The 22,577-nt window shown below is 45.2% G+C and overlaps 1 protein-coding gene across 1 annotated transcript in view; it reads left to right on the forward strand.

The window, feature by feature from the left end:
• ptprua (protein tyrosine phosphatase receptor type Ua) overlaps positions 1-15,648 on the forward strand; it is a 163,134-nt gene extending 147,486 nt beyond the window's left edge. Inside the window, exons 22-31 of the mRNA XM_070922244.1 lie at positions 739-836; positions 3,470-3,586; positions 3,763-3,917; positions 5,929-6,064; positions 7,703-7,852; positions 9,129-9,443; positions 11,193-11,318; positions 13,702-13,859; positions 14,584-14,719; positions 15,586-15,648. Of these exons, the coding sequence (XP_070778345.1) occupies positions 739-836; positions 3,470-3,586; positions 3,763-3,917; positions 5,929-6,064; positions 7,703-7,852; positions 9,129-9,443; positions 11,193-11,318; positions 13,702-13,859; positions 14,584-14,719; positions 15,586-15,648 (1,454 nt within the window). The remainder of the gene's footprint in view (positions 1-738; positions 837-3,469; positions 3,587-3,762; positions 3,918-5,928; positions 6,065-7,702; positions 7,853-9,128; positions 9,444-11,192; positions 11,319-13,701; positions 13,860-14,583; positions 14,720-15,585) is intronic.
• Positions 15,649-22,577: the final 6,929 nt, after the last annotated feature.

Here is a 22,577-nt window from a genome sequence, read left to right on the forward strand (position 1 = left end):
ACTTGCTTCTGCATGAGATTGTGCTTGACACATAAACCTGAAATAAGTATACTATGAAATACAAACAAACAAACAAACAAAAAAAAAATATATATATATACACATAATAAAGAGTAAAAAGACATACTACTCTGCCGGCACACAAACATATGAGAGATGATAAGGTGCAACCTTCTCTTACAAAAAGCCACCTAGGTCAGTTACAGGAGACAAGAAAATATTCCTATTAAACAAACTGAGGGGGAAGGAATGAATAGACGTCTTGTTCTCTCAGAGGGGGTGCAGTGTGTTTGTGCAGGGGAGGCAGCGTGAAGGAGGACCTTGTGATATTATCAACGCCACGCTGTAATGAAATCAATGAAAGTGTCATCTTTTTCAGGGGGCTGCGATTTGTGTCAGCCACTGGTGCACGGGAAAGGCAGTGCAGGAGCTTGTTTGCACAAAGGCTGAGGATTTGTGGGTGTATTGAAATGACATTTCTCTGTAGTATTAGGAGAACACAGAGCGGGCAATAGTTCATGAATGACACATTGTTACTCTATTCCCTGGCATGGATTACACAGCGCCTCTACGTTGATGGTTATTGCTGCTATTTTCTATGACTTATGGCTCATCTCTCCGCCCTCCTCATCCTCTCTTTCTCTTTCTCTTCCTCCACCTTCTCCCCCCTCCCTTTTTTTTTCTCTCTCTCTCCCACTCCTCCACCTATACCTCTACTGTATATCTCCTCCTCCGCAGGCCCCAAGCAGGAGATGATCTATGACTTCTGGCGGATGGTTTGGCAGGAGAACTGCTTCAGTATTGTCATGATCACCAAGCTGGTGGAAGTGGGCAGGGTAGGTTCCCCTTCCCTTTTGTCCTGTGACCTCTCCAGCCGCCTGTGAAGATGGATGGAGGGAATGTATTTCTGGAGCTCCCTTTATCATCCACTATATATCAGAAGAGCGGCTGCGCTCTTTGTTGTGGGAGGAAATGGCTGCCGCTGTCTGATCATGAGTGATCACCTTTTGCTTTGGTGTCTGTGCTCCAAGGTCAAAACTTTGATGTATATGAAGGCCCGTGGAGGAACATGGTGGCCTCTGTTCCACGCACTATTCCTGCCTCTGTTGAATACAGTCGGCTACTTTCATAATATTCAAAATGATTATATATGAGGTTTGAACGTAGCGTTGTGATCAGTCTGTCTGGAAAAATGTCGATAAAACGTCCTCAATTGCGCAAACATGTTTTTACGCCTACGTGAGGTTGTTTTTGCCCTTGTGGAAAAATGGGACACGGAGCCGCCTTTACGAAGTTCTGACGTCGCAAACATTTACCCCACGTGACTGATCAGCTGTTTCCGCTGTCTGCACCAAACATGGCCAATACTAGTGACCGAACAATTTAAGCTTGCCCAATAGAATTTATCCCGTAGATGGGTTAAATGACCAAGGCGATTTTGTTTCCGGGTTTGCAACCTCTGCTTCTTCTACTCTGTTTACTTGTCGGATTACAGCCATGCGTAAATTGTAGCCTATACCAGCAACTTCTGACGAAACTAACTTGTTTATTGGCTCCAAACTAGTTGATTGACCTAACTTGCAATTTCTTTATTTGCAGCATTTCAAAAGTTTGCTTGACAGTTGAATGGAAACATGACAACAGTCAGCCAGAAAAACGTTATTAGTATTGAGCACAAAAAAGCTGACTGTTTACATGACAAATTTTACACGTCAAACTGAGTTAACTCGTCAGATTAGTTGTATAACGTCTTCTGTGGCTCTGGATAGGGCTGTACCAGCTATTTGTAAACTGCAAAGTTTGTGCGTAAAGTCCCTGCTAAGCTCTCAGTAACTGCTAGCTAGTTTCAGAGTAGTGATTTACTAAATCAAGTTGCACCATTAAAACCTAAAGAATGTCTAAACAAGATTTTAGTGATGCGTAAATTGTTTGCTAGGAAACAGCAGTCAATCATGTGAACAGGAAGTCACAGTAGCAGCACAAGCTGTTGCATAAAATAACAGTTTTAGGGGCCCAAGCGATATCTTAAACATAGCTGCCAATACTTTGTAAATGTTGGTATGACTGTTTCGTTTATACAAAGTTCAGTTCAGCTGAATTAAACTGGCCCCTCCCGTCACAAAATTTGGTACCACCACCTGGTACGACCCATAGACTGTATATAAAGATGGCCGACGCATCTCCACGTCCTCCCACTGTGCAAAAATGAAGCTAAACTCTCCCGGATACGGCCGCTGCCATCTTGTGCTGGTGACGTCATTTGGAGCCAGTGGTGATTGAGTGTGTGTTGCGAGCATGCCACAGTCAATCAACAGCTGTCAATCATGACGTCTCACCCCGTTTTTATAGCATCAAATAACTAATTAAAACCAAACAGATCAGAAAAACGAACACTTGAACAAACATCAGCGTGATAAGAACTACCTGTAATGACAGAAACCTTTTTTTAGTTTGGCCCATGTCCCATCCGCTAACATGGTGGGGGCGTGGCTTATGACCTATACTGCAGCCAGCCACCAGGGGGCAATCGAGATGCTTTGGCTTCACTTTCAGGGCCATGTCGTCCATCTTTATATACTGTCTGTATGGTACGACCAGCCCCAGGGGGCCAAAAGATAGTTAAAGTTGAACTTTAATGCAATATCACTGGACTTCTGCAGCCAAAAGCTTTAGTTTTACAGCTGTTGCCATTACAAAAACATCCAATACACAAAAATGCTAATGGAGTGACAATCTCATTCAGTGTAACTGACATAACAGACAAACAAAGCAGCCAAATCAGTGTCAGCCAGGGTCATGAAGGATGTAGGAAATGTTCAAACAGTTCAATAAAGAATAAGGGGCCAAAAAAATGAAGAGTGCCCTTTTAGCCTTTCATCCATCCACATAGGCTGCTATAGTCCTCCCCAGGCTTTGAAGGTGAGAGAAATATAGCGTTTTTTTGGATCTGAAAATGAGTACACAGCCCGGAGCGGTAGAAAATGTTGACACCACGCAGCCAGCAGTAGAAGGAAATGTTGACGCCATAAAAAACACTGCATCAACGGAAAAATAAAACAGCAATTCACTTAAAAGCTTAACAGCGGATGTTTTGGGGGCTGTCTGGTTGGGCACAGGGAGAGGGAAAAATACACCATCACCGACAGCGAGTTCTGTTTCAGCGAGTGGGAAATGCCCCCAGAAATTGTATCAAAACGTGCCTTATCTAACCTTGGCGTCAACACTATTTATGCCTCAAATCTGATGGAGGACACGATCGGAGCAACTGCAGCAAAGTCCAAAATATTTAGCAAAGGTCACAACAGGATTAGAGCATTGCAATTTGTCCGCTTGTTGAAATCTCAGGGCCCGATGGTGTGGATGTTTGTTGTCTTGTGTCGAGATGAATCAGCTGTACGTGTGTGTGTGTGTGTGTGTGTGTGTGTGTGTGTGAACCTCTCTGAACTTTCGCTGTTTGTTGTTTGTCCAGATGAAGTGCTGTAAGTATTGGCCTGATGACACTGAGCTCTACGGTGACATTAAGATAACACTACTGAAGACCGAAACACTGGCAGAGTACACCGTGCGCACCTTCGCCATGGAGAGGGTGAGTCATACTCTCGCATTATTCCTGTCTCAACTCTCTGTGCCACGTATAGCCGGCGTTTCGTCTCTCATTCAGACTCAGGCTTGTGTAGTTGGTTTCTATTTGCGAGCCCCTCTAAACATCTCCGCCCTCATAATAACAGCGTCTCATTAAATCTGCCGGATTCTGCCCCCCAGAGAGGCTACCCTGCCAAACATGAGGTGTGCCAGTTCCACTTCACCTCCTGGCCTGAGCATGGGGTGCCGTACCACGCCACCGGCCTGCTGGCTTTCCTGCGCCGGGTCAAGGCCTCGACACCTCCCGACGGTGGGCCTGTGGTGGTCCACTGCAGGTAACGCATCACCCTCCAACCTAACTCTGACCTACACACCTAACAGGTGTCGGTGTTTGAAATAAATCTCCTGCTTTTTAATATCATATTTCTTAGATGTTCAACACATTCCAACACACTTGCTCATAAGGTACATTTCCATCCACCTGCCCACATGTGCATTGTAGGTTTAACGTAAAGAAGGAACCTGAGTTGAAACGGCAGAAAATACAGAAAATCATGAAATATGGTGAACTCATTTTGCCTGGCTGAGGTGGAAAATGTGTCATATCAAAAAAAAGAAAATGGAAACCGAGTTTTCTGTCACATCTTAACATCTGTGTGTAATTTCAGCATGAATGAATGAACTAAAGCACTATTGCATCCATCTGCCGATTGTAAACCGCTCAGGCGGCGATCTTATAATGAGCTACCTCTGCTGGCTTATATTCATGCAAACCATTTGGTAACCATGGTGACGCATGTACGCGTCGGCATGTGACTGCTGGGGTTTTCCCAGATCAGTCAGGCAGTCAAATGCAGTTAAAACTGCCTTGTGTTGTGCTTGTATCCTTCTGCAGTTCATTAAGTCCGTTAAAAAGAGCGTGTCTCTCAGTAATCTTTTTTCGCCCTGTCTCACTTTGTAATTATCCATAACATTCGGCCGATTTCCAGTCTAATAAGACGGATGATGCTCATGTTAAAGTGGGGCGTGACCTGCTGTCTGTCACCATAATTTGGATTCTCCACGTGGGTCCATGTAGCGCTGATGATGCCGGACAGTTCAAAATTGTCATATCAGTAAGTTACCTGTCCGTGTGTATAACGTCATGCATACTGCTCAGTTCGGGACTAAAAAGGCAACAGGTTCACTTTTTTCTTTTCTCACCTTTGGTCCGGACCGAAGGAACCAGACCACAGGTGTAAAAGTTCCCCCAATTCAATCATAATGCAAAAAAAAAAAACCAAGAGAAAACACAAATGATTTATGTGAGAAGCAGCAGTGACATGCTGAAGAAACTGGACCACGGTGAGTTTACCAACTGATCGACTCATTCAGACCAGAGCAAACGAGCTGTGGGTTTGAAAACGCCCTGGGGGCCCTCCTCTTTCGGTGCCGTTGTTTAGTCTGACAGCTTTCACAACAGCCTAGGTGCAGTGTGAAAGCACCCTTAGTCACATTCGAATTTTTTGGGACATTTTCTTAAAACACGCCCAGCATCTCATAGAAACACAGCGTGGGATAAGAAATGTGTTTGTTGTGCACTGTTCTTCCTATGCGTGGCTGGATTATAGATTTCTTGCAGCTCGTGAGTCACCCACTTAATTAGTTTTTTTGTACATTCTACCTTTCATAGGCGTTTTACATTGTGCATGATGTGCCCCTACAATAAGTGAACCCAATAAATGAATATAGCGCTGTCGAAAAAACATTACAAGTCAGGCAAGCATGAGCAATGTCAACATGGGCAAATATCACTAAGATGCTGAGATCCATTTCTTGTGAGAGCTCTCTGACTATGGCTTCTAAGTCTGATTAAGCACCAGTCCTTTTTGCAGCTTTATCATAAATAATGTGCTTGTTTAACAACATTGATGCCCTGCAGGGGGATTTTTATGTTCAGTGGAAATTCTATGAAGACCGATGTGTTCTCGAGGCGTAAAACATCCCGGTGCAGACAGTAGCCGAGCCTCACCTGGAGAGGGCAGAGGCTTTCAAGAGCACTCACGCATGCCTTTATCACGGAGTTCGACAAGGCATAGGCCGATACATAGGGCGCTTTTAAATGTCTTAGCACTCTCTAACTAAAAGGTTTTTCACTTTCAAACTCCAACCTCGATTTATTTTTTGATGCTGGAACGTAATGGTCACTGTATTCCCTTTCTTCCTCCCCAGAACAAAGCCTCTTATTTTACTTGACTTTTGGGCCGAGTATCTCGATCATTACCAAAGGCTCCCCGCCGAGGCTTTTCTTTCATTCCACCGGTGTATTCAGGCTTGTCGATCCTTCTCCTTTCTCCTCTGCACCAGCATGGGGGCGGGCAGGACCGGCTGCTACATCGTGCTGGATGTCATGCTGGATATGGCCGAGTGCGAAGGAGTGGTGGACATCTACAACTGTGTCAAGACCCTCTGCTCGCGACGCATCAACATGATCCAGACTGAAGTGAGTGGGAGGGCCTGACACTGTTAGCCAGGAGCTCACGGGTGCGACCTTCACAATGCGAAGCGTGCTGTTGGCCCAGACACTTTCCATCACTCTGAAACAACCATGGGCAGGGGTGGAGGAAGTGTCCAGACAAGTAGCAATATCATGATATGAAAATACTCCACTGCAAGTTAAACTTCTACATTCAAAATCCAATACAAACTACAAATACTAACAGCAAAAGTACTTAAAGCTTACTTAGTGAGGTGTATACATTATTTCCTCCAGCAATGTCGTGGAATAAAAGTGTAAAGTAGCACACAGGGAAATGCTACATTTTCACCGTTACGTTTTCAAGGTTAGGAATCTGCTTGAATTCGAATACACTCCTTGAAAAATGCTCGTTTTTCAACGTAATCTGGTGTTTCAGGGACACAGTCACTCATGTAAACCTAAAAAATCGTTTCAATATTTGCAATGAAAAACAATCCCGTCGTCATATGTGTTTGTTTGCCTCGTGGCGCCTCAGCTAGCATGAAATAATCATGATCAAAACATTCAATCAAAGTTAATACGGACAGCTGGCAAAATAAACAAAGTGATGATATACTTTGATCGCTGCGGGTATAAAGGAATCCTGCAAACTTAATTTCTGGACAAGGGCTTGAATTTTACTCTTAAAAAGATGCACGAACCCTGAGCATAAAATACCAGGATATTAGCATACTAGCATGGAAATACTTAAAATTGTGCAGTGTAACTGAAGGTACGTAGTTACTTGCTCGTTGTTACATTGCTTGCATTTAGTTTAATCGTTATTCTGCACTCGTTTAAAAATGTTAGTCACGTTAAAACATTCACTTTTAAAGAATAAGTCATGTTGGAGCGGGACAACACAGTCAAGTTGATACTTATTAAGACAAGTATCAACGTGTCATATGCTAAGAAACTCGCTTTAATCGAGTAAATAGACACACAATTGCTGTTATGTGTTATTCTATTTAAAGTGTATTTGGGGTGAACTCCCAATCTTCAAATAAACAGACAGAAATGCATTAATTACTCAAGTTAATCAAACTATTAAAAATTTTTAAAATGTTCTCTTATTAACAAGTCTGGAATCGGAGAGACGGTGCGGTAAATACCACAACAATGGTATTTATCTCCCTTTTAATTTCATCTTTTCACCTTTCAGCTGGAGCTGGTGTACCAGTTGAATGCACATTTCTGCAATTACAGAACACATTAAATGATAAATAAGTTGGAAGAGGGACAGTTTTATCCTGTAATTTTGAATGTATCCACGCCTCTTTGATCTTTTGTTTGGTTGGATGTCAAAACAAATTTCCTAGTTCCCTCGTTAATTGCACAGCTCATGACGGTATTCAAATGTTGTGTGTGGGCAGTGTTTTCCTCCTCTGATGTGTGATTTCTGCACTTTTTACCCCATTTCGAGACAATTTTCTGGATGAAAACAATGCCTAAGAGTGGGCATGGCAATGCGAAGAATGTTTGACAGTTGTGACTATTAGTCAACATTCAACGGCAGTAATTAAATTCTGCATTGTTCCCTCAAGTGGGTAATTAACAGTCAGGAGGCTCATAAGTGCAGCGAGGCTTTTGTGTGACTTTGTACATTTGCTGTCTGTCTTTCAGGAGCAGTACGTGTTCATCCACGATGCCATCCTGGAGGCGTGTCTGTGCGGAGAGACCGCCATCCCTGTCAATGAGTTTGCTCTCACCTATAAGGAGATGCTGAAGGTGGACTCTCAGAGCAACACCTCGCAGCTCAGAGAGGAGTTCCAGGTAATGCACACAACAACACGCCACTTGTTTTGTAAGTTCGTATCAGCGTCTACACGCTGGGTTTTTTTTTGTTTTGTTTTGGATGTATAGCGGCTGTAAGGTGTTAGCAGGAGTCGCACTGTAGATTGCCTGTGGCGTAGGTTTTGCTTCATCGTTCAGCATCAGACGTATCGTGCATGATCCGGCTGCATCGTGCTTTCCATCCTCAACAATCTCCACGTGCAGTCACGCTTTTGAGGAGGTGCACACCGGCTAGCAGTCGTAGCCTACAGCATAGCTATGGCTGACGATGCAGATGATATTTGACATTTGAACAGCTCAGACGTGTGTGCTTTTACTACTGTAGGCTGTGAAACTGGACCCTCAAAAGTCAAACGACAAATAATGAAACGTCCTAGACCTCACTCTAAGTCTGTCATTGTATCCTGCGCAAGCCTTGCCACCTCTTGACTGTCTATTTCGCTACAGCTCTTTCACTGCTCTGACACAACTGTGATTCAGTCTATAACCTCTTTGTGAGAGTTTCAACGTTTGCCCTCCTAAAGACACTGTGTCTAGTGCTGCGTGAGAAAAATCCTCCATCCTCGCCTTAAAAAAAAAAAAAAAAAAAGGCTAGTTAGCTAAGAACATGTATTTGTCTTTCACGTAATGCTGTTCCCTTGATCAATTAATGCCAGTCATAATGATGTTATTGACTGGTGACCTTTGGCCAGATAATTAGAATGTTTTTCTTCTCGTGTGAGTCATCCTACAGGACAGCCTCTCATAATTGCGACTTGTGGCCCAGACGCTATATCGCAGTTACGGGCTGCAATGTTCTATTAATTTTGTCTAAACCAATAGGGAGTCTTTCACAATATGAAGCAAGTTAGATAATCAGTTCATTTCTATTTCCATTGCTTGGTAATATGCTTATTCATAATGTATGAGATTGTGCTAAATGTGTTTTTATCCATTCAGCCTTGTGGGGGTTTGGACTGATAATTAATGTGTTTTAAAGTTTCCCGGAGATGATTGGAGATAGTTGTGCTTGTCAAGTATTGACAGTCGGGCTGTTTGAGTGGGGAATATTTTCATTGCCTCTGTCCATCTCTCTTTGATCCCATTTCTGTTCCGCTGCGTCTGCCTCCTCTTATCACAATCTTCATTCTCAGTCTTTCACTTTATCTCTGCATCTCAAATGTGAACACATTCTCAAAGCACACATGGCAACCTTTTAATTATCTTCCCCGCGCACACTTCCTTCTCCTCCTCCTCCTCCTTCCTCCTCCCTCAGACCCTGAACTCGGTGACTCCTCACCTGGACGTGGAGGAGTGCAGCATTTCTCTGATGCCGCGGAACCGCGAGAAGAACCGCAGCATGGACGTCCTGCCGCCGGACCGCTCCCTGGCCTTCCTCGTCACCACCGAGGGCGAGAGCAGCAACTACATCAATGCGGCACTCGCCGACAGCTTCCTGCGGCCCGCCGCCTTCGTGGTGACGCCGCACCCGCTGCCCGGCACCACCACGGACTTCTGGAGGCTTGTGTACGACTACGGCTGCACCTCGGTGGTGATGCTCAACCAGCTCAACCAGTCCAACTCCGCCTGGGTAAGAGGAGAGGAGGCTAATAAACCAGCTGGAGATTATATTGTCTACACACATCTTGGAAGTGGAAGTCATTTTATTGCTAATCTCATTAGGTTGAGCTCTAACGTCTAACTTATCAGCTTGCCACTTGTAATTTAGCCGCGGGTGACTTTAAAACCCTCTGTGTGACAGCATCTGCATCACAGCAGGATTTTGATTAGTGCCATTCAGTGCATTTACACACACTCTAATAATACACATATTACCACAGTACAATATTATGGCAAAGTTTCCTAACAATTTCTGGCCTGTGACCCCATTTTTTGGGGGCACAAAATTCTCAAGACCCAGTGGAGAGCTGTCATATTATAAATGATGCATTTCAAGTTGATTCCATTTATTCTTTCTCTTTCTCATGTATTCAGCGCACTGAAGTTTTAACTTCTACCTCCAGAGCAGCGTTTCCTCCCGAGAAATATACAGTACATGTATTACCTAAAGAAGATACGGGGAGTGCAGAGTGTCAGGGCCAGGCAGTGAGTTGAAGACCAGAGCAAAAGCTGTCAGTCCTGTCCCCCTTAGCCGGCAGACTCTCCTACAAAGAGCGATTCCTCCTCGAAGATGCAGACTTACACAGCAGACCTTCCTGTGCAAAGGCAAAACAAGACTCAAAACACCTCCACCTCCGCCTGGCGGTCTTACTGAGCTTTAGTTTTCTCACTCCAATGAGTACGGAATAAAACATTCATTTCAGTGTCAATAAATATTAATTAAGGTTCTGCGCTAACATAAGACGGCCATATTCACAAAGGATCACCAGCACGTCTGGCCTTTAACTGGAGCTCTGCCGCCGCAAAAACCTTCAACCCTGCTCCGTCTTAATTTGCACGGGCACGCTGTCACGGCATTAGCGCGCTCTTATCGCTTCGCCCCATGTTTGCTCATGCGTGGGTTTGTTCTGCCGTCTCCCTATCGCCGCTCTGTCACCGTGTCATGTTGGATTCCCGCTCGACATTTCCACCGCGCCTGTCAGCTGCAGCCTGTCCTTCTTCCTCTGTCGCTCTCCTCTTCCTCTTCTTCTCCTTCCTTGTCTCTCACTGCCAGTGGATTAACAGGCCCTGCTGGAGTTGGAGCTGCCTGTCTCCTGTCTGAATGTATAAATATTTATCTCCCCTCCTGCCCAATGTCACCTGTAAATACCCTCCTGTCACCGTGAAATGCCATTATCACTTCCTACTCCAGGGGTCCCCTCAACCCCAAAGTCACCGCGGAACACGTCAGCGTGTCAACACCGCTCCCCTGTGTTTTTTTTTTTTACCCCCCCCCCCCCCCTTCTATTGGCCGGGGGGTATGTGTCTTTGAAGCAGCAGTGATGGGAGACCTTGGCTTTTCTTTTCTTTTTTTTTCGCGTGCGCCAACCTCTCGGTTACATTCCTGTTTATCTCTTCCAGGCATAGCCAAGGTCTCCCAACTCCATTAATTTATAATGTGCTAATGGTAATGATTTAGACTCATGAATAATCCATGCTAGGTGACCGCGGTTTATGTGAAGGATTGTGGGGGGGGGGGGTTGTTTTTTTTTTGCTCATTTAATTTGTGGTAGCTATTTGTAGATAATCATTGTCATTTAGGCTAATTGTCTCCGCTGTCAATACTCAGGTGTCTTGTTAGCGGGCTCCACCGTCACTGGCTGCTGACATAATGATTGGCCCTGCCTCAAGCAAGTGTGGGCTAATGACCTGTTCCCTCCCTCTCCACTCCTCTCCTCAGCCTTGTCTGCAGTATTGGCCCGAGCCGGGGTTGCAGCAGTTCGGGCCGATGACGGTGGAGCTTCTGTCCAGGACTGCCGACGATGACGTTATCATCCGCCTCTTCCGGGTTCAGAACATCACTCGGGTAGGTGGTGGTAGTCCCGTGGTCCTATTTGTGAAGACGATGTAGAGGCCCGATTAGAGATATTTTAATTAGATCTGGTAAGATCAGGAGCCACATCTGGTCAAAATACATGCAAATAGATACTTTTTTACAATCCAAAAAACGAAATCCAAACACCCCCACCCAACACTTAGAGGCTCTTAATGACAGCAGTGCACGGTCTGAGGCGGCACTTGCGTCAAGTTTTCTTAGTTTCCCTCATGAAACCTATTTATTTTCTCCACATTGTCTACCCTTTTTAAGGCCGTGCCATTTAATGAAAGGATGTAATTGCCATCTTCAGGGTAAAGAAACAAACATAAAGATCTAAGTGTAAACGCTCAGTCACGATACAATAAGGTGCCTTGATGTGTCAGTTTGACAGCGTTAATGGCAAAATTGCTGTTTGAATTTTCTCGTCAAACGACATGTTAATGTTGGCTTTGGACAAAAACACTCGCTGGAGTTCCTGCCTCCGCAGAGAACCGCTCCAGCTCCAGCGCTGCTGTGGGAGGCTTTTCCTGGCGCTGCATCAATTCATTTATTTTTAAGAGGGTTAATGAAGCCTGATACTAATATAATGATTCTGAATGGTGACCCAGGTCCCTGCTGGCGTTTGTTGTTCCCAGCGGTCGGAGTGATTTGCAGCATAATAACCTGCTCTCTGTATCAACAGCGTTAGCTACATATAGTCCCAAGACCTGTTTAATAAGCAGATGTGGTCCTGTTTGAGCAATTATGTGATAATGAAACAAACAAATACTGTTATAAAAGGCCTTGTTTTTTTGTTTTTTTTACTGCAGCTACTGAAAGAACTTTCTTGATTTTGACCATGTCCAAAATTACTTTTGTGTTACTGAATGTGTTTCTGGTTTGTGAGTCTGTCGTCCGCGTTATTTAGCTTAGCCCCAGCTCCCACTTCCAGCAGCCTTCAGTAACCTCAGTAGCCTCAGTTAGTGCTCGGTAGTCCCCTCTAGATGCCACCCACTCCCCTACCCAGCCCCTCAAACATCTTGACACCATGTCAGAAACCGTTCCCACATGGCCTCTCTTGCAGGACCCGGAGGAGACAGACGTCGCAGAGCAAGACACTGATAGCCTCTGTCCCAAGAAGGTACTCCATTGTCCAGTAGACGCAGCAAAGCAAATAAACTGTGATAACATTGAAGAGATGATTGACAGGTTCCGCCTCACACCAGCGGTATTGTTAGCGCTCCAAAGTAAAGGTACCCTGTGGAGTTTTTGACCCCGAGTAGCGCAGGGAGGAAGTGCTCTGGAGCCGTGTTTTTATGGGTGGGTCCCTGTTTAGTTTGTATCTTGTGCGCATGCACCAGGACACACATGTGCGCTGCCCAGGAAAGTAGTAATATGCCACCTAAGGTAGGGATTACAGGCAATAGTGGCTGGCTGTCTTTGGCCTTATTCAGACTCCATCCCCATCCCCAGACTGCAGAAAAAGACACTTTAGAGAAACAGGCATGTCTCAACAGTTTCCTGGGACATTTTTGAATCATGCGTATGGGTTAACCGCTCAGAAAGCTCAGAAATGTCAAAGTGTAATTTGGACAAAGAGGACAAAGCCTTGCCGAGCTGTGGCAAGCAGCACGGCCGACTCCGACAGGCTGACGTACTTGTCGATGAAGAAAACACGGCACAAAATATTTGCCTTTAAAGCTGCTCTAATCGACATGTGAATATTAACGATGGACCAAGCGAGCAGGTGGAATATGAACGAGGTTGGTCGTAGTTACTCATCGAGCTTGTTTCCGGCCGCAGCAGACGGCTGTGTTCAGCAAGATGCTGTGATACAGCCACTGCACGCTACCTGCCCCGAACAACACAGTGTGTACACTCACAGCGGAGCATTTAGCGTGGCTGAGAAAAAAATAAATAAATACGGGAAAATGGTTCTCAAAATCACCTGAAACGAATGACATGAAGAAGAACAATGAAGAGAAGTGACCAAAAATGTAACTAGAAGATTTTAAGATGATGTTTAAAATGTATTTGTGATGTATTTTAAAAGATCACGGGAGATGATGCTGTGAAGACTGAAACATAGAAAGGATGTTCTTGCTGCGAGAGGCGTTTCTGCTTTGGCTTCACCTCGCTGACACTGAAAAGCCTAAAATCGCAGCGCTGCTACTATCGGTTTCGTTGACATGGTGGTCTCTGTTTATGCTCATTTCAACAATTTCTCCCTTTTAATGTGGCGAGTTACAGCACGCTGCTACACACTGCAACTTGTGTGGAGCATTAAACAGTGGCTTTAATGGCCTATTTGATGGGTTATGTTGAAACAAAATAAATCTCTTCTCACTGTCCCCCCCCCCCCCCCCCCTCCATGACCCGATGCCCTCTGCAGCTTCAGGAAGGCCAGCTGGTGGTGCGCCACTTCCAGTTCCTGCGCTGGTCCCCGTACCGCGACGTGCCCGACTCCAAGAAAGCCTTCCTCAGCCTCCTGGCTCAGGTTCACAACTGGCAGATGGAGTGCGGCGAGGGGCGCACCATCGTCCACTGCCTGTGAGTCCGCTCGCACACACCTGCACCAGACGCATGTGTGTTTGCACCGTTTTTACCTGCCACATCAGCCTGTTTAGACTCAAGCTGCCGTCTATGTTCAAGTGATGTATCCAACTGTTATGATTTCGATGTCTCCTCGTGAATTTTATTCACGTCTGAGCACAGCTTTCGGCCTGTCCATTGAAGGCCGGACTTTTGAATGTATGTGTACTAATAAGATGCCACGCTGCCTTCACATTATTCACCTCACTCCCTCACTTGCCACGGTCACACTCAAGAAAGTTTATATACTTTTCCCGAGTTATTAAATCTCATTAACTCTGAGTTACAGAGGAAAAATGAGTCATTAAGTGTTTGCATCTTTACATTACCTGCTCGAGTGGAGGTGCCTGCCTTACATCAGATCTGCCCCCCCCCCATTTCCATGCCAGGGCCCCTTTTGATCTTGGAGGTCAGGCTGTGCGTTAAGACATCTCATATCGGATTAAGTCCCCGCTCCCGTATTTTAATGAGAACTTTACTCAGATATTCATCTTGAAAGTCTGCCAGTTGGCCTTTTTCTGACAGCGTGCTTGATCTGTGCTCAGTCAAACTGTGACATTTCACTCTGTAGCTCCCCCTCCGAGAGGCTGTCTGAGCTGCTGTACCACATCTTTATTAGGTCACTCCTGTCTTTGTGCTTCAATTCTGTGTGTTTGTCTCTGTTTCGGTCTTCCCGGAGCAGGAACGGCGGCGGTCGAAGCGGTACTTTCTGTGCCAGCACCATGATCCTGGAAATGATTCGTCACCACAGCATGGTGGACGTCTTCTTTGCTGCCAAAACGCTTCGCAACTCCAAGCCAAACATGGTGGAGACGATGGTGAGCGGGCAGGGCCCTTTTTATCTCTCTTCACTGCAACATGTTGCATGATCCCATGCTGCTGCCTCAGACAGGGGATGTCAGGGAGGTGGAAGGAAATCGAATGAGCCACTTTCCAGAAATAAATCAAAACTTGTTTCACTTATTGAAGATATAATTCAATTTTAGATTTAAATTTCATATTGCATGCAAAGTCAAAGGAAAACAGCAAGTGGGTGCAAATTGATACAAATGCTCTGTAGGTAGCGCGAATCGAGACGAACACGTGTTGAAAATGTGTCCACCTGAGCGATAAATTTGCAACGGTGGGGCTCACTGATGTGTTTTTAATCGATTTTTGGACAACAGTGGAGCTCCATGGCACAGAGGAATGAGATACATCAGACTTTGGATGCACGTGCAGTACTTGTTACAGGGTATCTGCCGTTCTTGAAAAGTCTTGAAAAGCTTTGGATTCAGTTCCCCTCAACAAAAAAGGCCTCGGAAGTCTTGAATTGAATTCGCAAAAGTCTTAAATATCTTCTCTTGTCTGTCGCAGGCGGTAATGTTACTCGGCAGATGTCACTGATGAAGTGTCGAGCAAAATCAAAGAAAAGCAAGGAATGAATGCTTTTTAGTTGGTTCCATCCATTTTCTGCCCCTTATCTGAGTCCAGGTCATATTAATTTAATGAATCCTGTCATTGAGAAGTATTGTTGTAAGTTGCATAATAATGAATGATTCTCGGCCTGAATGGGTCCCTTCTGGTTTTCCATCATACTTTCATACTTCGGCTGCAACAACAGATGGTTTCTGACAGCATAGGAACATCCAAGGACTGCTGATGTGGAAACTGATCTTGGGTCAATATCTTCTGCTTGTTCTAGGAGCAGTACCGGTTCTGCTATGACCTGGCCCAGGAGTACCTGGACTGCTTGGAAGTCAGATAGCACCAATCCCCCACTCCTCGTCCCTCCGCAAGGAGACAGTCTGCATCCTGCCTCCTTAGTCCATGTATACAGCTCTGGTTGTCTTCTTCGCCATGCCCGGATGAAACGCTGTCTGCCATAAAGACTGACTGAGAAAGCTCGCTGGACAACTTGTAACATACTACTTGACACCCTTTTTTTTGCTTTTCCTCTGCGCTCTGAATCCAACCTGTACTCAACCTGTGCCACTTTACATCTGCCAAACAAAACCAGAGGGCACTTAACAGGAGGGGAGTTCATTTTGTATACGACCACTGTCAAGGCAGCCGGACTACCTGTTCCTCTGCGACAGGATTCAAAGAGCTCAGCTGTGTCCTGCCTTACTATGAACAAACACTGAAAGGGAACTACAGTTGATGCCAACCACTGGGTGATATTTTGTGTTTGTTTGTAACACTGTAAATGGTGCAATCTGCTGTTGGTGAACATCCCATGTCGTACTGTACTATATTTGAACTTTACCGCGGGTGAGGCTGACGGTTGAAGGTGAAGGGTGAAGTCGGTCGCGTCCGATGGACATATCTGTACAGTAGAGTTGTCTTGGACCTAATTTCTCTTTATTTATTTTTCCGTGTATATAGATGTTTTTTTCTCCCCCCCGCCCCCGCCCCCCCTCCCATTTCCCTAGGGTGTTTCTAGATGTTCTCAACGTCTTATCAATGTGCCAATCCATTCTCTCTGTGTCAGTGAACGGGGACCACGTCAGCATCTGCATGCCCAGTCTTAAGTGTTCCATTGCAGTGTGTGGCCCCAAGTCTGCTTTAGGGCGGATTCTGCGACGCGAATCCCCTCCGCTAGTCCCCGAGAGAGCTCCGTAAGAATAACCACGTGTTGCTGTGAGAATGCGGCGAAACATCTGTCGCTTTCTAAATTTGTATTTATTCAATGTGTTTTATTTTCTAAATAGTGTATAAAACAGGAAAAGAAATAAAATATGTTGTTGCTTAACAGCTGCGCTTTTTTGAGAATTTTTTTTTTTTTTTTTACACTTCACAGACAGGGTTGGGCCAGAGGGATGGTGCCCCCCTCCCCTACCCCCCCCCCATCCTACCAGAGTAGAAGGTGATAGGTAATTGGCTTGTTGTACCCCACTGTTTTGAAGCCTCGAGTTTGGCATTTTGGCCGTCGCCATCTTGTTTTTTTGGAATCCGAAGTGACCATGTTTGGACAAGAGGGTGGAGCCGAGGATCTGAGAACCAGAAGACACTATACACGCACACCTGTACCAGCAACCTGACTGCACCTGGCTGTAAATTTAGCTTGTAAATGTACTTACCAGAAAGAATTAACAGCTGACTCCTCAGAGTGTGTTTTAGTACAACGGAACGCCTCTATCCTGGTTGACAGATTGCCGTAGTAGCAACCTGTCAATCACAATGTAGCCCCCTCCCTAATGCCCACCCTGCTTTATCGTCTATTTGACTCTAAATGGGACCATAAACTCATGAGGAAAATGTTCACTGAGGTAATAAATCAAGTGAGAAGTAGGGTCATTTTCTCATAGACTTCTACACAATCAGATTTATTTCTGCAAACCAGTGGAGTCACCCCCCCCTGCGGGCCATTAGAAAGAATGCAGGTTTAAGGCACTTTCGCATTGGCTTCACTCTTCAGACCCGGAGGTTGGTGCTTGGTACAGGCCCAGGGCCCCTGGACCAGAACCTCTGTTAACAAAGGCCATAAAGAGACTAAAAACAACCACAAAGAGACACAAAATGAATAAAAACAGACGCGAAGCGAGGTGTCTGGCTCCCTTTGTAGGACTGACCTTTTATCCGTCTGTGTCCTGGAGCCCTTTGTCTCATGGCTGTAGGCTATTTGGAGTTACAAATAGCAGCTATTAGTTCACATCAGAATATTTCAAGTTCAACACTGAATAAATAATGGAACTATTAATAATGTACAGTTTATTAGAGTCAAGAACCCAAGCTTTGGAATGGAGGCTTGACACACTAACTCATTTTTACAGATGTTAGAACTGTTTCTAAACCCGCCCCCATGTGTGGCCCGCGCAGCGCTCCGCAAAAGGTACTTTCAAGCACTCATGAGTTTGTGACGGGGGAGTTGTCGATCCCCCTCCATCACCAACCAGCAGCACATCGCTGCTTTAAGAATCCCACAGTTCATTCGCCTGACCTGTGTTTTAATTTACGCTTATCATTTAATTAGCAACTTTAATGGACTTTTTGTTTTATCATGACCACCAAACAGAGCCTCTAGGATTCAGCCACCTCTTTAATTTGGGAGCCTTGATGATCCATTGATCGATTGGGCCCCCCCGATGCACTTAATCTGCACGTGGCGCTTCACAAACCTGTGTGTCTCATCTAGTTACTGTGTTTTATGAGTGGCTGATAAGCTCTGGTGACTCTCTGCTTGACCCCTTTCTGCACTCTGCGTCTCTTATCAATATACTGTACTCCCTCTGCTGCCGGTGCACTTTTTAAATGGGAGACCGGACACTGACAGATGATTCTCTTAACATATGCGAGAGGAGAGTTGCGTAGGCAGCAGAACAAATGAACTCCAGAAATAGTCGAACAACATGATGAAGGTCAAAGGTCGCGCTAAGGCTGTATTGTTTGGCTGTCAAGTGTTGTCTCCCAGGCTCAATTACACACTCTGTCTTTGTATTTCTGAGGCAATAGATCTCCGTTTACTGCATTTAAGAGATGATGAAAAGCTGCATAATGCGTGTTGGATAAAAAAAAACCTCACACAATTGCTATTATGCGCGTTGCACAAAAGGAGACGGGGACGGCACTCTCCTCAAAGCGTCTGTTTATGCCAGATTACACAATCCTGGAGCCGTGTGTGTGTGTGTGTGTGTATTTTTTTTTTTCTTTCTTCACATGTTGCTGGAAACAAAACACAGGTCTTCAGATTTGCCGCCGCCACCGCCTCTTTTATTTGGCTGATCTGAATGCTTAAAGAGTATACAGTGCGAATGTCATTGTCGCAGCGGCGGCGTTTGTAATTACTGTAGGAGCCATTGTTTCACATTGAAAGGCTGCGTTCAAGCGCCGGAGACTTTCTAGAAGACTGACACGTGGCGGAGGACAGAAAGAGGGGCTTGTGGGTGTCTGGGGACGCTTAACTTGATGATTTCATTAATCACAGGACGTTTCCAGCACACACTCGCAGGGAAACTGTATTCATTCCAGGCAATCCACAGAAACATAGAGATTACCTAATTAGTGTATTAAGGTGGTAATAAAGCTCGGTAATCTTAAAAGTGGTGGCGGCGCTTCAATCCCAGACTACCTGCAGTCACTACAGCCCTGCACATGAATAGTTCATTATTGGCTCTTTTGTTTCATTTTTCATTGTCACACCCTCCTACTAGGAGAGCAATCACAACAGACTTATGCATGCCTTTTGATTGTTCAAATTCTCACTCATAAGTTATTAATACCCACATAAAAGAGGAGGCACGCTGAGCTGTTTGAGCAGACAATGAGCCAACGGCAAACAACGCCGGGCTGGTTTCCATGACGGACCTGCTGGCAGCGGTTACAGTTTCTCTTAAGTCGAGTCCAGCCGGCTTATCGCTGTCGTGTTAAGTCCGCAGCTTTTTAAAGGTCCCATATTATGCTCATTTCCAGAGCAGCTTTGCATGATCCACAGTTGAAAAAAGTCCTTATTTATCTTCTCCTGGCCCTTTCTGCAGCCCCTCAGTTCACCGCCTGTCTGAAACGAGCCGTTTTAGACAAACTGAACAACCTCCAAACACTTGAAGAGCAGTTCCTGAGCAGAGCGCTCCAATAACTCACACAGACTGAGCGGGTGGGTGAGCGTCCCTGTACTTGGTGGGTGGTGCTGTGCCTGGAGCAGATGACCTGCTGGGGGGCGTGGCTGAGGGCGGTGACTGTATAGTTGTGACATCACAACCTTACGGAAGTCCTGACGGCTCGTTTTTAAAGGCACAGTTTCTGAAGACGGGCTGTGTTTCATTTCTCTGCGTTTTGATCCTTTCACAGTATTTATACAGCACCTAGACCTGCTTTATAATCAAACAAGACGTGGAGATCTCACTGTCTACTATGTAGGACCTTTAATTTCGGGCCCAACTACACAAACACAGATTCATGTCTTCCCCCTGCTGGCTTTGTGTTAAGGCTCCGGCCCTGCAGTGGGGCAGCCACATGAATCAATTAAAATCTCCTTCATTCTGACACGAATTCGCAGTGGGAGGTGGACCGCTGCCCGGCCCGGTGAGTGGAGATGCATCTGTGCGTCTCCCCCGACTGATGGCAGATTCAATTTGAGCTCACTTTATCTCCGCGCGGATTCATCTTTTCTCTGACATGACTTTACATTGCATTAAATTAGATTGCCCTTAACGGTTATGCGGACTGGAAACTTCTCTCATCTCTTTTACACGGTCAAACCGAATAACATCGCGCAAGGTCTGCAAAGCCTATCTGAAGATGGTAGGGCTGCAGACGATAAAAGCTGCCTGTTTTTTCTCTTTTAAGAAGATGTCTCGTTCAGCGTGGCAATCATCATTGATTATGTCAGGCCCAGCTGATAGAACGTTCTCGAAAGGCGGCAGTTAATGGCAAATATGTCGTTTGGTAAGAAGGCAGCACATCAGTCGGAGGGTCGCCCCCTGGGCAGTGCTGAAAAACGTGGGACAGGAAGAGACTGATGAGACTGTTCTCCCACCCACAGCACAATCTACTGAGGTGGGCGGGGGGGCGCGAGGCGACGGCCGAGGGCGAGTCAATAATGACCCTGTTTTATCCCACTGGCTTGCAGTTCACCGGGCCCGCGTCTCCATCTCCCACCTCTCCGTGTGACAATAAGCTCGGGGGGAGGCCGTGGGTAGTCCCGAGGTGGCGTGACCTGCATGGACCTGACCGATATGAGTGATGCTGTGCACAATCACTGACACACACACACACACACACACCCTCACTTTTGATAAATTCACAGCTGGTGGGACTCTGTGAGTTTACTCTTTTGAAAATGCAACGAAAGGGGGTTTAAAGAAATAGTTTTGTTTAATTTATATACATACAGCACTTAAAATGACATAAAAGTCGTAAAGTGTTTTACTGGATAGTAGATAGTATAGACAGGAGGGCAGACATGCCACAAAGGTTCCCAGCCAGAAGTGAATCATGGACACTGCCCCCTAACCATTCAACTACCTAAAGAAATACATTTTTGCAGGTAGTTTGGCATGGTGGTCAGTATACACTGAGATTATACAGAATAACTGTTTCGCATGGAGTTCTCTCATGGAAATTCCTCTGGAACTCAACAATTGCACCAAACTGAACTCTGCCTATAATTTGTACCAAATGACATTGTTCCTTCCTGAAACTTTTGTCCCTCTCCCGTTTTATTGTTTCTGGTTTCTTTTTTTTCTGACAGAGGTCTGTTCTGATCTGAACATTGTCCCTTTTACTGGCCAGCCACCACAGTCCAGATGAGCTTAGTTAGATAAAAATGTTACTACACTCATGTGAGTCGCAGCAGCGAGTGCTTTGCAAACTCGATTTGCCCTCCGTCCTTCCTGGTTGGGCTGTATGCAGCCTGAAAGGAATACCTGCAGACACTACTCAGGGCAAAAAACTAACACTCCCCCCAAAAAAACAAAAAACGTCAGACAGAAAGAAAAAAGAAAATTTGTTATTTCTGGTGAATGCCCTCTAAAAAGACACTGGAATAAACATCAGTCAAAGATAAGTCAGGGCAGAGCTCTTTGTAGTAAAGATGCAAATACAACGTTATTATAGTATTATATGAATCTACAGTATACTATGGAAGCTTCTCTCATTTATCCATCACAAAGTAGGAGACGAATTAAATGGTTTGAACTAGGATATAGAACAGAATATAGAATAGAAAATACTTTTTTGTCAGGCAGAGATTTGTCTTGCTGAAATGCATATACTGTATATATATACTGTCCCAATTGTCTGCAGTAGCCTATCAAATTCTCCTTATAATCTGGGATCCTCCAGGAATGTGGAATTTAGACTGTTACCCCAATAATCGACCTTTCTCACAGTAGACGTTTTAACTTGTCATAGCAGGATGACACTAACGATCCCTCCATTCCATTAGCTGGTCGGTGGGAGCGAGAGCTGATGCTGGAGTACAGCCACTATTAATTAGCGTCGGGGCCGCCTCCCCGAAACAGCCAGTCGAAGTAGACTTTACCTATTTATTTCTGACTTTTTTTTAGCTCAAGAAAGTGAACATAACGGTGCCATTTGATGTGTACAATACAAATAATGGCAAGTGGATAAGTGTGTTTGGCGCCAAGTGTTTTGATTGGCGGCTGAGTGCAGCTGCGTCTGGGAAAGAAAAAGTGCGGCCGACGGAGAGAGAGCGACGTTTGGCTGTGGCTAATAGTTTAGCTTTAGCTCATGTGCTAAGTACGGACGTTTCCACCGTCAAAGTGAGGAGTGGCTGCGGTGTGACTTAAGTTGACTCATTTATTCCTTTAAAAAAAACGAGCGAGGGCGGAAGAAGGACGGGACCGGACATCGTCAAAGGCCGGCGGATGGGCGTTCTTCAGGGCGGGTGAGTCGACATTTCTTTACAGTCATTATCGACTGGCTGTTAGCTGTTAGCGAAGTTAAATGAACTTGCTGACAAGTTGTTGCTGCTTGGACCAAAGTTGTCATTCAACGTTATTATTATTATTATTATTATTATAATTTAGACCCTGTGTTTTCTTTTTGTGGAACATAAGCCATCACTGTGCTGGTGTGAACGTTGCTGCTGGGGTGTCACTTCATTACTGGGAGGAATTACGAGATTAATGACGAGAGGAAAATGGTTGCCCATTAATGTAGTTAGGGTAAAGTATCTTTAGCATTTATATGTTGTTGGTTGGCGGGTCTGGCCTTCAGAAGAAAAACACCTTTTAT

Source organism: Enoplosus armatus, chromosome 16 (genome assembly GCF_043641665.1).
Source record: "Enoplosus armatus isolate fEnoArm2 chromosome 16, fEnoArm2.hap1, whole genome shotgun sequence".
Classification (NCBI taxonomy): Eukaryota; Metazoa; Chordata; class Actinopteri; order Centrarchiformes; family Enoplosidae; genus Enoplosus; species Enoplosus armatus.